The 14418-nt window shown below is 38.7% G+C and overlaps 1 protein-coding gene across 1 annotated transcript in view; it reads right to left on the reverse strand.

The window, feature by feature from the left end:
* The window catches only part of itgbl1 (integrin, beta-like 1), a 43872-nt gene extending 29816 nt beyond the window's left edge, over positions 1 to 14056 (reverse strand). Inside the window, exons 1-3 of the mRNA XM_080497862.1 lie at positions 13780 to 14056; positions 9684 to 9886; positions 873 to 1019 (exon numbers count right to left, since the gene is read on the reverse strand). Of these exons, the coding sequence (XP_080353988.1) occupies positions 873 to 1019; positions 9684 to 9886; positions 13780 to 13871 (442 nt within the window). The 5' untranslated portion in view covers positions 13872 to 14056. The remainder of the gene's footprint in view (positions 1 to 872; positions 1020 to 9683; positions 9887 to 13779) is intronic.
* Positions 14057 to 14418: the final 362 nt, after the last annotated feature.

The raw sequence follows: 14418 nt of genomic DNA on the forward strand, positions 1-14418 counted from the left end.
GATAGAGCCTGAGGCGAAAGTATCTCTGCCAGCGAAATATGAGATTATTTTCATATACTGAAGTTAGAAGTAAAGTGCATCATTACGCCCAGAACAATGGAGTAAAAACTGTGTTTTGTTCTTCATAGTTTTAATCAAGTAAAAGTAAAAAGAATATTGCTTTGAATGTTGCTGCTCCCCCCGTGTCTGTTTTCATTTTAATGAACACATCTAACTAATGTATTTACTTTTTGTGTTTGCATTAATCAGATTTGTTTTAGTATATTTTCATTACATTATTTAGAAATGTAAGAAGCGGGTGTCTGGGCACATGGTAGATGGGGGAGAAAAATAAATAGGTATAGAGGTAAACATACAGTATCGGAAGGATACGGAAGGCATCCATCTTTCTCTTTCTTTTTTCCCTTCTCTTGATTAGATGGAAGGTTTTTTTGACAGACCTTCAGTACGGTTGTTTGAATGGAGGGCCTGCTGTGGAAAGTATTTATTGAAAAAGGTCATTTTCATTTATTTACTCAATGACAAAAGCCTATACTAATAGGAGGAAAAGGATAGGGGAGGAGGAAGAGGAGGGAGGGTCATTCTTTTGTTGATGTTGTTTAGTTTTTTGTTTTCATGTCCTTCTATTATATTGGGAATGTGGCTATTGAAAATGTATGTATATTATAAGAATACTGCATGTACTGTACACATATGCGTATTAATAAAAATAAAAATTAGATTAAAAAAATAGACTCAAAACTACCCTCCAATTGAATTAATCTAGGCTAAGATGAAGGTTAAGGTTAAGTCAATGTAAGACTTTAAGCAAAGCTTGAGTCTATTTTTCTAAATGTGTGCAAACAGCAGGTGTGTTTGTGTCGTTGCAGTACCCCTGTTGGAGCAGACCACCCCTTGTTGGTTTCTGCAGAGCTGCTTGCTCTTCTTGCTGGGTAGGTTACATTCCTCCTGGAACTGGCAGGCGTCTCCGTACCAGCCTTCATCGCACTCGCACATTCCACAGTCACAGTAGCCACGATCTGGGGGTAAACACAACACAACACACCACACGCTGTTTATCAGTGTTAAAATGCTTTCCTATTCCACTTGAAACAGAAGCGCACAGTCTGCAAGTGTGATCCTAAATACGTATAGATGCTCTTCCAATACAGCAAAAGAATCTGGAGAAACCATGAAACCATATGAATATGCTGCAAATAAACAGAATCTTGTGGCGCGCAACCATTTTAATGGAAGTGAAATGTACTGTGGTTCCCTCATGATTTGCACATTTTTTCAAAGTAAGTAGTGAAAAGGCTGTTATGGCTCTTATAGTATATTTTTCCATTCCATCACAAAGTTTTTTGTTTGCAAAACTAACTTCTCTTCTTGTTTAAAGAAACAACACTTGAAGACTGTACACTAGTTTCCTGCATTTATCACTCAGGGAAAACATTGTCTTCTGCCGTATTCAAAGGACCATAACAGGCAGCTAAGTGTCACTATTTCTCATCATTCTGATGTTCATGGTGAACAAGCTGAAAAAGCTGAAAAAAACCATATGATGCAAATGAAAGCTGTTGACAAGTTATTATAAATGTTGCTCTCATTGCATTTAGCAGTGAGGGGCCTTGTATGTCACGCTCAATCATTCTCCTGACTCGTTCATCATGTAAATGTGGTGTCCTTTTCAAGGCCTATCCATCACTCATTAACAACACACGAGCCCCCCTGTCTGTCCTCATTATTGATGCATCCTAGGGGACTTTTGCAGACAGGTTCAAGGAAAACAAGAATCAAGAATGTGCTCTTTAAAGACAGCGGCACCCCGGAGGGTAAATAGTCATGAATAAATCTCAGTGGTTTTTGTATTTGTCGCAATATAAACTGTTCCAACTGAAAGACCACAAGAAGATGTTATGGTGGGTTTCTGAGCAAAAATCCAACATTCATCTGTGTACAGCTATGACCCTCTTAAATAAATTCAATCTGATTTATTTCCCCTGCACATGATAAACAAGCTGCCAATAAGCGACATTTTGTTACCTATGGATGTTTCATCCAGACCTGCCATGGAGCTAATTAGGATTTTAAGGATGTTATTTGCATTTAAGCACATATTGTTTTGTCCATTTCTGCAATTGCATTGGTTCTTTATTGTGATTTATTTTCCTTTGTATTCACTTGCCACTAGCTCATTGATGTGCCAGCAGATTATCCTTGTGGTATGTCAATCTGCATTAATTGTTTAAATGTTGAAAAAAAAAAAAAAGCCCTGTTGTTGGACTAAATTGGATTACACACACACCAGCCTAATTCTGCAGAATATTACCAAGTCAGTGCCACCCACTAGTCCCCATTAATCTCTGCTTGACAATGATTGTGAAATATAAAACGGCCCTCTTTGTCTGCCGGGCCAATTTTTTTTTTTTTATGTGGGTGGGAAGGTGCCTGTCTGTCGACTGTTTATCTTTTGTGGTGCTTCCTGAGCACTAATTCTCTGTGGTGTGAGGGCCTTGGGGTCCTTCCTACGCTCTATCGACGGACACATGCACCCAGCCAATCCAGTCCCTGGCCAGAGCTGGGATACAGCCAATGAGGCGAGGATAAACGGCTGCTTTTGTGCCAGCATCGATGACACTAATAACAGGTGATGTAGGGTTACCATGATTAATTGCTGATGAGAAGAAGTTGGTGACTCATGCAGCAAGCTAATTTCAGGTTTAAGAGCGTTTCGTGCCTAATCATAAACAATGTGTTTTAGTGGAAGAGAGATAAAGAAGAAAATGTTTATTTATGCAACATAATAATTGTTGGTAGTCGCTAAATGTATGTACCAAAACTTCATCAAGTTCAGTGAGAGGAAAACACTGGCATCACTTAGATTAGAGACAATTTTAAGGCTATTCTGGGATCAGTGCAGTTTCCAGTGCAAACAAATTGTAATATAAGACATAAATTATACAGCTAAAGCAATTCAGAAACTCTCTGAGACTGTTTCTGAGCTCATGTATTACTTGCACTTGATTCTTCCTCACGAAATGACATTCCCTCATTTCTTTGCCAATGTTTAGATTGAGTTCTCCCTAACATGATACTCATTTCACCAAGTAATTATTCCTCCTTGCGTCTCTCTGCCTGTGGGTTGTGGAGCATGAAACGACAGCACATCAGCCAGTGTTCTGTGTAAAGATCGAGGAGAACTGCGTCAGGTAATAACTCTTTCTGTCTGTGCTGTCCTCATAACAAGAGGCTCCTGCTTTTACCCTTTCAGGTATTTTATTTTTTGATTTTTTTTACAATACTCTGCTGAGGTATTCATCACAAAAAAACTGGTAACCACAGATTTTCAAAGTCACTTTAGCCAATATCAAAATAATACAAAAATACTCGCTCCTACAGGATGAACTCTTGGGAGCCATAATGGGGCCCAATCAAAATTGCCTTGTACTTGTAGCCTTGGATGGACTTGAGCGACTTTTTTCTCCTTGCAGCCCACGCTGGAATCATTACGTGACTCACCACCTGGGCACACTGCCCAGCAAAGCTTAGAATGTCTAAGTAAGAGCACGTCAAAATATGGGCTAAAAAATAAAATACGGAGATGAAGAATTTAATGGGTTGTAATAGCTCAGGGACTGCTTTCCACCATGTCCGCCTATTTGTTGTTTTTGTTCTCTTCTACAGTAATTATGCAGTGAACCTATTAGCAACTTTAAACACACTACCAATACTAAAGGGCATTCTCGTGATTAGTTTAAACGATCTGTTTGTAATGACTCAATATTGGAGGCAACATCATAAGCTTATGTATCAGTGAGGGAAAGTTCCTCTGGCAGAGTTTGATTTGAAACAGCACCGGCCAAACTGACTTCGTATGTGCCTCTGACACAACAGCCCCCCTGGGTGGGATCTTCTTTGGCGCTCACAGAGGGCACAGAGGCTCAGGGCAAAGCCAAGGAAAGAACAGAGGCTCTACAAAATCATAGCCCGAGAGGCAGTGGGAGAGAGGGAAAGAGGGAGAGAGGCTAAATGTGTTCTGACTGAAACCCAAACAGCTATCCATCGGGGGGAAACCCGCTTTTGCTCTCATGCTTGCGCCTCTCCATTTCAACTGGTCCTTTGAGATAGAGTGAGAAGCACATGCATATGATAAAGTCTGCCAGAAAATCGCAAAGTTACAGATTGTTCTGAATTGCAGATGCACTTGGCTTGCTGCCTCAGTCCACATCAGTGCTTGTGGGGGGATGGAGGGATTTTTTTTTTTTTCCCACATGACCCATGTTTGAACTTTTTTTTTGTACCATTACAGTAAGAATTGTTGAATCAAGTTTCAATGAGGACACATGTTGATAATTCAGTCAATTAAAAGCCATCTGATGTCATTAAATCCTATATTGTAAGATCCTGATTGGGAGGAAAAACGAAACTCTGTCAAAATCTAGTAAATATTTTAACTCAATATGAAACTGCCGATATTTTAATGTAGACCTTGAAACAATAGCAGCGCTTCCCAGCCTTTTTTCCCCCTGGGACTAGCCTCAGGCTGGTTCTTATTAAAGTTCTCTAATCATATTTTATAAACTTCAGTGAAACTAAATGCTGGTGGGCACACCTGCTCTCTCCAACATACAAAGACAGAAGCGTTCAAAATGGAAGCGATGGGTAGTTTCCCAGATCTGGTTCACATTCTCAAAAGTGTCTTATTTTGCGATATATACTGATTCTGTTTCTAATTCTGTGATGCCAAGTTGGCAACTACTGCTCTATAGTGGAACAAATACAAAGCGGATGATCAGGTAGAAAAATCGAAAATAGCATCTTAGTAATTAAAGAAAAGAAGTCTTTGGAGCATGCAGAGATAATGGTAATTTGAGGAGAAAACAACACCTTCTTGTGCTAAATATGTGTTGTGTTAATGTAATTAAATTAGTTGTATAAATGTACATCTTTCCTGAATTGTCTGCATTAATAATTTTATGCATCTATCTTCTGCTGTGCATGTTTTTGGACCGTGAGAGGCAACAGGAGTACCTGGAGGAAATCCATGTACATATGGGGAGAATTTGCAAAGTTCACACAGAAAAGGCCGAGTTGTGTTTAAACTCATAACTGTCATAACGCTAACAACTGTTGCACCGTGTGGCCGAAGTTTATATACTCATTGGGGAAAAAATGGAGCATAATTAATGGAAAATCATACCAAAATTCAAACTGTTCTTCGGTTAATTAATAAATGATTGCTGATCTAATCTGTAAAACTACCTTTCTGCAGTCTGGTGAAAGTTGGTGAGATGACACTGGTGGCTGTGAAAACAAAACCCCAGTGTGACCGATGCCTGACAAAAGACTTCATTCTGACAAGTTCATCCAGGTTCCTCCCGACAACAGCCAGCCACCGTAGCAAGCCTTACTGCAAGCTTGCCCAATGAATATGAGTGAATGAGGAATCGCTAATATTGTTTATTTTCCCTTTTGTCTGGGTTGCTGTGGACCCTAAATTGTGAATGTTGTACAATCGTTTTGCCCGTGTCCATTTTCCATCATGTCTCCAGGCTGTTTTAAAGCAAATCTCATTGTGCAAACTGAAACCAGGCCTTGTGGAAATGATACATTGTGTGCTTGCTTTTGTTTTTTTGTTTTTAAATCAAGGACCCATGGTACTACGCTTACATCACACATTTGGCCCACAGCTTGCATCCACTCAGCTTTCTACACACCAGATTTTCCCAAAACCTATCCAAATCGGAAGTTGGGTTTCTTGATAGTCTCAGTCTGAAAAAAACTGCCACAAGAACTTACTCTTCTTTATTCTCCACAAGGAGACTCATCAGCATTATTGTCTCTTTATGAACATGAGGTCAGGAAATCAGTAGTATTTGTATGCAATAAAATCCCTTTTGAGCTTGCAAATAACAAGGCTTTGATTTGAGTGACAAATGATTTAATTGTAGTTACTCTGATCACTCAAGGATACACATTGCATGTCGCAAAAAAAAAAAGTAACTCTAATGATGAATGAAGTAATGCATGTTTGTTTGTTTTTTCAGTGTTCTTGATTGGGCTACACATTGCATCATACAAAATATATTTTTGTTTAATAGCTAGTTGGGATAAACAAGCGTCCCTATTTTTTTTGGTCACCATTTCATCACAGAGAAAACAGAGAGACAGACAACCACACTATATTAGATTTACCAGTTAATCTACAACTCATGTGTTCAGGCTGGAAAAAAACAGATGTATCCCGAGAAAACTCGCACGAGCACAGGGGGAACATGGAACTCCACACAAACCAAGACTCAAAGCAGGGACAATGTGACCTGTCATCTTTTTTTTCTGAACAAACAATGTTTAAATAACATGGTGTTCAAACAAAATTTGAAACAAGTGGTGGATGAGAGAGACTGAGCCACACAGTTGAGGAAAGAATGTTTCCACATGATGTATCAGTGAAGAGGGAAAAAAAGAGAGAAGTGGAACAGTGGAAAATTTGCCACGTTGACCTCCATCTTCAATAGCAGGAGAGGCACTGCAAAATACCCACAAGTGTTGATTTTAATGCTACTTCAAACTATTTAAACACCGAAGTGCTGGACCACTTGTGTTTTTTTTGTTTTGTTTTGTTTTGTGTACTTCAGCTTGATTTAAAAAAAAGGTAAAGACAGAGAACGGGAAGATTTAAACAGTCAAAAAAACAAACAAAGGAGTGAAATGACAGAGCGCTTTTGCACAGTTGGTGACCAGATGTTAGCTCAGGTCAGGAGCCCACTGCTCCGCTGCTATAAAATCTTGATGGGATGTGTGTGGGAAGAAAAACACATGACAGCATCAGAGCTTCATGGGAATTCTACAAAGTCAGCACTTATTGAACTCAGCTCCAATGTGGTGGGCTAGTATTTTATTTTATTTTATTTTTTTTAGATCTTTTAAATAACTTGTGACAGAATTGGTGAAGTTTACAGTTTTATCACGGAAATACCAGCTTTTTTATGATGAAGTGTTGCGTAACAATTGATGCCTTCAATAAAACAAACTCACAACTTCATGCACAAAGTATTGACTCCAGACATGATAGGTTCAGTATTGGGAAGTTTTATTTACTAGTTCACAGTTCCTTTTGAATGCTGGATGTTTATAGTCAACCTTATCATTGAAAGATGTGAACGTTTAGAATAAATGTATGCTGAAGTCAGAGATTATCGTAAACGTGTACACTGAGAGACGGTCATTTTGTCCAATCAGACCAAGAATCCATTAATGAGAAAAAATTAATACTTAATAACTGTATAACATTTTCCTCTTCTCATGAAAACATTATTTCAGTATAAACTATTCCAAGTGCTCCGTCAATGTAACCACACCGCTACGCATTGAGCAAAAGGTCTCTGAGCCAATCAAGATAAAGGATTTGTGCGTTCAGTAGACTTGGGTGTATACTGACTGTATCCAAAAAAAATAAAAGCAACACAAAACCATGGAAACATAATCCCGAAGGAACAGGGATCTAATTTCTGACGCCTGCTGTGTCAGTACTACCTATTACATAACCCCACAAAGAAAGAGAACATGGAATTATTTCACCTGGGCTTCCTTCACTGTGTCGGCAATTTGTCGTCCAATCTAAAAATATTCCAAATATCCTTAAATTTCGAAACTGTAATTAAATCCCCAGCATTTCACTTCAATGTTATTGGTTTTTTGAGGGTCTGATTTAGATGGCGTTGGTTCAAATCCAGAATAAATGAACACCCCAATGCCAGGAAAGCTAATGTTTTTGGAAAAGAAAAACACACACTTTATCCGTAAGGGGGGAAAAAATCTATCGGATCTTATCAGTGGGAAGTTGTGAGAGACAGAGATAAGGGAGCCTCAGGGAGAGAAATTGGCTGCTGATCTCACACAACACACCATGCATTCTGCATGGGCTGCTGGTAGGATGGTTTACCTCTTAATATACTTTAAGTGTAATTGCAATACTCCATATTGACATAGGCATATGATTATGTAAGTGCTTGGCTGGTTTTGCATTTTTGCACGTGTTACACTCTGAAAATTAGACTGATCTTGTGTGTGTTTGTGTTTGTGTGTGTGTGTCTGAAAACTCCCTCTTGTGATGAATCTCGGTTCCACTGGCAGTCTGTGTTCGACTGAGTGAAACCCTATTATCAGGCTGAAGCAGGGCTTTGCTCCAGACTGCTGAACCATAATGAGCTCCTCACAGCGGCCAACTTGTCTACCCAAATAAATCATTCCAGCCTTCACGTGCATGCATCCACACAAACACATAGGCACACATATCTCCATTAAACCTGTTCGGGATGCGCACATATCTCCATTAAACTGTGACACCGATAACCACAGAGGGACATAGAGGAGACTCAACAAAAAGATGTGACCTTTTTGTTCTCTGCAATCATATACAGGAGCAAGCCTGACAAATAACTTCCCCCATATCTCACCCGATGAAACATTTTGTGTCAATCTATGTTTTTTTTAAAGTTATACAGTGAATGTTCTTGAATATGATGAATAATTTTATAAAAACGAGTCAACCTAAAGCAAAAAAAACAAAGCAAAAAAAAACCCCCAACTAAAAATAATACAATGGAAAATAGAAATGTTCGTCATGACATTGAACCAAACAGGAGCAGGAGTCATTTTGTTGACACAATATACAAATATGTGAAATATGTAAATATTGGCTGGAGGAGAAATTATAAAGCTAAATAATTAGTGTTTTTTGTTGAAACTTGTCAAATCTCTGGTAACATGTTAAGTTCAAAGCTGCATCTTCTAACAAAGCATATATGCCGTTATGATGCTTTTGAACCAAGAAGCTGCCCGTTACTAATAATAATATTAACCCCCCCCCCCCCCCCCCCCAAAAAAAAAAAAAAAAAACAGCTTTGAAGTGCTGTCAAGCAATGTGGGCTTTCAAGCACACAATATTGTATCCTTCCGAGTTTGCAATATTAAGAAACAGCTGAAACCAAGACACTCCAGAACCACTTCAACTCTGCAAGATATGTTCCTTTATTTGAAAACATACGCACTCAATGGGCACTTGTACATTTCTATTGAGAGCCAATAAAACAGCCCTGTAATAGATTCTACATCTGTAAAGCTTGCGGTTTTCATCTAAGCTCATCAGAAACATTAATTCTTCCACTTTGTGTTCATTACTGAGCTTATAGTGTTCTTTTTAGTCCTGCACTCTGCCATATAATCTATGTGAAAGAGTGGTGAAAACATAGGACAACCTTCTTTATATACTACTCCTCAGATCCAGCATTGCACTACAAACAGTATTCAACATGTAGTTTTAAAAATGCCTCTCAAGCTAATGTTGTGAATTGAACCTTGCATTAGTGACAATGTAGAAAGTATGACTCAAATTAGATCCCACTATTATACTGGTGGGCAAACATTAGGTCTAAGGTCCAAACTCCTTCAGTAACCTTTTGTATCTTAATGTTTCCATCCTTCCAGAACCTCGGCTGGAGAGTCCATTTGCCAAACCCCTCTGATGTCAAGCAGGGCTGCTGCATCACTTATGGACCCATCACTAACAACCGTACTCAAGCAGTAAAATATATGCAGCCTGTAAAGAACTTATGAGTCACGTGTAACTTCAACCAAGAAGCAGGCAGGGATGAAATATGCGACGCTCTGTGCATATGCCACAAAGGCAGTGTACAAACCATTGCAAGCTTTCCCGTTGTATGTGCCACAGACCCAGTCGTGGCATTCACAGCGTGGACCGTAGAATTTTCCTGGATCCGTGGCCTGGCAAACGCAGATGCCGCAGTCACATTTGCCCCTCCCACTGCAGATTTTGCCATCAGGTGTCCTACAGCGGCGCAGCGACGACTCTGTGGACAGCTTGCACACACCGCCCACCTGGCTGGGAAGAAGAAAGAAGGTCAGTTGTTGTGCAGCTTTGGAAACTTCTCGGGTCAGAGGTTAAGTTTGCTGCCGCCTGTGTCTATTTGAAATACCAAATACCACATAGGAGCAAAAAAAAATACCTTTGCTCAGATCCAACAACAAAGTCTACCTTCAATCATAAAAAAAAAAAAAAAAAAAAAAAATTCAAGAGGTTTACACTCAGTGTTGTAGTAAGAATTACCTCATTCAATAAAGGCTTTTATTGAGTTGCCTGTCAAAATTTATAGCCTGAAAAAATATGACACTTCTATTTTTTAGTGGTTTAATTTAATTTTCCGTTTTCTGTCATTTCTATTTTCATAATTTCACAGATTTAACAAAGCATTCCTGATTGAGGATTTTTTTAATGAAATATTGGGGAGAAGAAGACAGCCATGGATAGAGAGGAGATACTGCTCATCTGTTTGAGTCAAATTCAGCCGTGCATTTCATGGCTCTTAGGAACATCATGTTACTTTATGTTGGGATTATGTTGAGACTCATGTGACAGACGGACCAATTACATGTATGTTTCAGGGGAATAAGATTCCCATAATAATACAAAAGGCACACACACACACACACACACACACACACACACACACACACACACACACACACACACACACACACACACACACACACACACACACACACACACACACACACACACACACACACACACATATAAGCAGATGTTCTTTTCTTGCCTCTCAGGACTCTTGCATTGATTTACTTCTATTACCTGCATCTCAACAGCCAGTCGATACAACCTCAATCCTCCCCTACTGTATGTAACCCCAACCTTACTATGACTTGAAGTCATGTTTACCTGTAACCATATTTTGCAAATCTGACGTGCTTCATGTCCTCATAATGTGAATGTGCCAACAGATTTTGATCCAAACAACAATATTAGACAAGTGCGCACCAACAGTTTAAAAAGAAAATCAAACAAATCAGAACTGCCCAGAAACAAATTCACCTTCTCTGAGCACACTCCAGCAGCTGCACTTCATTTTTTTTCTCCATAGGGTCTCTTAGTGAGATTTGTTTCCCTTGGATATCGTCTGACATTCTTTTTCTATTCCTACACTGTCTTGATATTGGCCAGCTGTCCAGTTTGAGAAACTCAGAGATATTTCAAAAAATCAACAGCTCAAGTGTTCCTGACACTCCCATTAAAATTAAAAACAGAATGGGTGTGCTCTAAGTGCCACAAAGAGGTTACGTACTCAAAGTTCTTTTTCAAACAGGTTTTGAAACAGTTATGGCTACTTTTGGTAAGAAATAGGGGACATTCAGATGACTTAACTCTGTAGCATTTGACTGGCTTTCCTCCAGCCTTGCTTGATAGATTTGTGATTTACATCGTTTTCTTCAGCCTCAGCAGTGCAACGATGGTAGGAATCGTTTCATTTTAAGTTTGTGTCCATATCTGTAAATCTCTCTGTAAGGTTTTGTTTAACTGTTGCTAATCTTGGTCAACAATAATGCCTAACTTCAATTATTGAAGGCATCAAGCAAACAAATGCACATGTTTTTATGACAATGTCTACTGAATTTAAATGGCTGTGTGCCTCACACAAGGATGAAAACAAAGTGATGTCGTTTATTTATGACATAACATGATTTCGAACAAACTTGCTAGTCGCTTGTAAAATCTTGATCACAACTTTATCCAAAACTATAGCCAAACTGAAAGGTGATGTTTTTTGATCATGTTTTGATGACAAGTGTGTTTAAGTGTTTAGTGTGCAAAAGGTTGTCTCCGAGGAGCCTGCCATCTGTATATTGCTGTGTGCGTATCAGTTTACCAGTAAATCATTCTTGCAAGTCCCAAAGTTCTCTTAAATCACACTGTTTGGTCCATTTAAGAGCTTCTTTGGTTCATGGCACTGACCTTGCAGTTTAGTCTCTCTGTTTGTTCAAATAGTCGTTCCACTTCAAATATGTGGCCCGTCCCATTGGACCTTGTTTCACATTGAGGACAACAGTGTTTGGATGGATCAGTTGGCAAAATGAGGACAGAGACAAGAAACTTTGCTTACATGTCATTTAATCACTACTTTTGTCGATTTCGGGTGGGAAAAGTATTCAGATGCACTAACAACTTTGACTTCAGTCTGAAGTGGGATTTCTATTGCACGCATTGATGTATGCACATGTGTGCATGTGGATATACATGTGGTCCACCAAGTGTTTAAAGAATGCTTGATTTTCATTAAAAAAAAAAAAAAAGGAAATATAAATCTAAGATATGGGCATGATGTGCTGTTGTAAACAAACAGCACATAAACAGAAGTAAACACAAGGCCACAGTATTAGCCTTCCTAACACGTTGGCCTTGCTGCATACTGATCCACTTCTGTTCTATCAGCATGATGGAAGACATAATTGGAGGGACAATGTGTCTGATGATAAGCAAGCACTCCACTGTAGGCACAATTTATATCCTACCACTGACACGCACTTATGTTCTGTCACAACATGATATAACCAAAACAAAGCTGTCAACAATCTCCATTCCAAAACCACAAAGGCAGCAAATTAATTTTAACACCATACAAAATGACTGTTATAATGATTGGAATGCACTTTTGGTCCAGACTGGATAAAAGACCCGTCATGCAATAATTGAGTCTGTTTCCTATATGATTCTATCATTTAATTAGATATGTAGCTGCATATCTTATATATGGGGATTTTTATGACTTATGTAGGCCATGTTGTTTATTTTAGCAACATTTGATTGATTGATAATAGTTGGAGTAAAAAATGTCCATAAAACTTTACTTGAATGATTGTTTTATGAATGGGTAGGTGGGTCATAAATGTGTTATATAACAAAAGAAAAAAGAAAATATGCTTTTAGAATAATTTTCATATGCTTACATAATGTATCTGTACTCAGAGATAACTGAGGAAGCACAGCAGACCCTCATGACTCAGTGTTTCACACCTTATATTGTTCACATGCCAAATTATTATGATGACATAACCCACAAACAAGGTAGCAATTATTCGAGTAATGGTAAAACTGAGGAAACACTGTAATCAAAGGGCTCTCTGGGGGTTTTGCTTTGTTGAAAACACTTGTGGGCTTGCCGGTGCTATTTAATAAATATGCACTGTACAGGAAGACATTCACAATATAATTGTTACACAGGCATGATGCACCTGCTTTAAGTGAAGCCCTCTGCACCTGAGTTAAGTTTGAATCCTTTGCCAATATTTACACCTCAGCTAAAAGCTGCCACACATTAAAAGGCCAAGGTAAACAGAAACTAATTTGGTATATTTACTTCGTTTCCATCTCCATAATGATTCCAAGTATGTGTAGAAAGCAATGTTAAGTAGTCCTTTCCAGTTGCAACAAAACATTTTACACGTATATTAAGTTGCATATTTCCATTTTCTTTCTTACTTTCTTGTGGATATCATTTCTATTGTAAAAACTGTTTGAATCTCTATGTCTTGCTTCTGCAAAAAATGTCACTTATGCATCTTCTTGCACTAAGCCCACATTCATGAAGGCATTCGGAGCTTTGTTGAGTTTCTACAACATACTGAAATGACAAAGTTTACAATGACTGTGACGTTATCAAAACACAGTGGAAGAATGTTTACATGTGTTATAAGTAATCAGTAAGTAACAGTAAGTAAACAGTAACAGTAAGTAAAACACCATAAAACTATACAGAAACCTATAAGTTCAGACTTTATGCGAAGGTGTTCCAAAACTTTACCAAAACTCTTAAAATTTGTCCTTGTAAAAAAATAACAAATTCTGCCCCACCATCTTCCTTTTTGCTCTGTAGACTTACTCTAAAATAAACCAGAACAAAACAAAGCTTTGTGAAAACTCACCTCACAGACTGCAAGAAAGTTTCCTCAACGGCAGAGAGCAGGATCAGACACAACGGTGCTAACATGGACTGCACCAAAATCTCAGTGTGCATGTTTAAATCCCACAGAAACCCTGAAGTAAAGTAGCTTGAAGGAATTTCCCAATCTTCCTCTCCTTAAACAGACAGGGCAGGAAGAGAGAGTGAGAGGGAGAAGAAAAAGAGCGAAGGAGAGAAAGAGCAGCAGGCTGGCCTGAACTGGCTCGGTCCCTTCAGAGGCCAACAGTCGTCTCTGTACAAGTGCCTTTGATTAGTGTTGACTCTCAGACACAGTCCTGGGCAGGAGTTGGAATGGGGAAAACGGCCAAAAATGAAAAGTTAAGTCACCAGTTTGAGACGTAATTAGAAACAGACTGTTTTTCTAATTTTTTTTTGGTTCTCTTTTTTTCCCCCTTTCTTTTCCAGATGATCTCTCCGTGGAGCAGTAGTTCTGATTCGAGCTTCTCTTTTGATGCTATACATGATAAATGACACCCATAATGAATCGTAATCCTTTTGTCTTGGAAGACATTTTGGCATGATGCATTAAAAGAATCAGGTAGGGACAATGAAATGAGAAAAACTACACCATTTTTGTTTTGGATGCATGCTTTAACACTAG

This window comes from Blennius ocellaris (genome assembly GCF_963422515.1).
Source record: "Blennius ocellaris genome assembly, chromosome: 6".
In the NCBI taxonomy this organism is placed as follows: Eukaryota; Metazoa; Chordata; class Actinopteri; order Blenniiformes; family Blenniidae; genus Blennius; species Blennius ocellaris.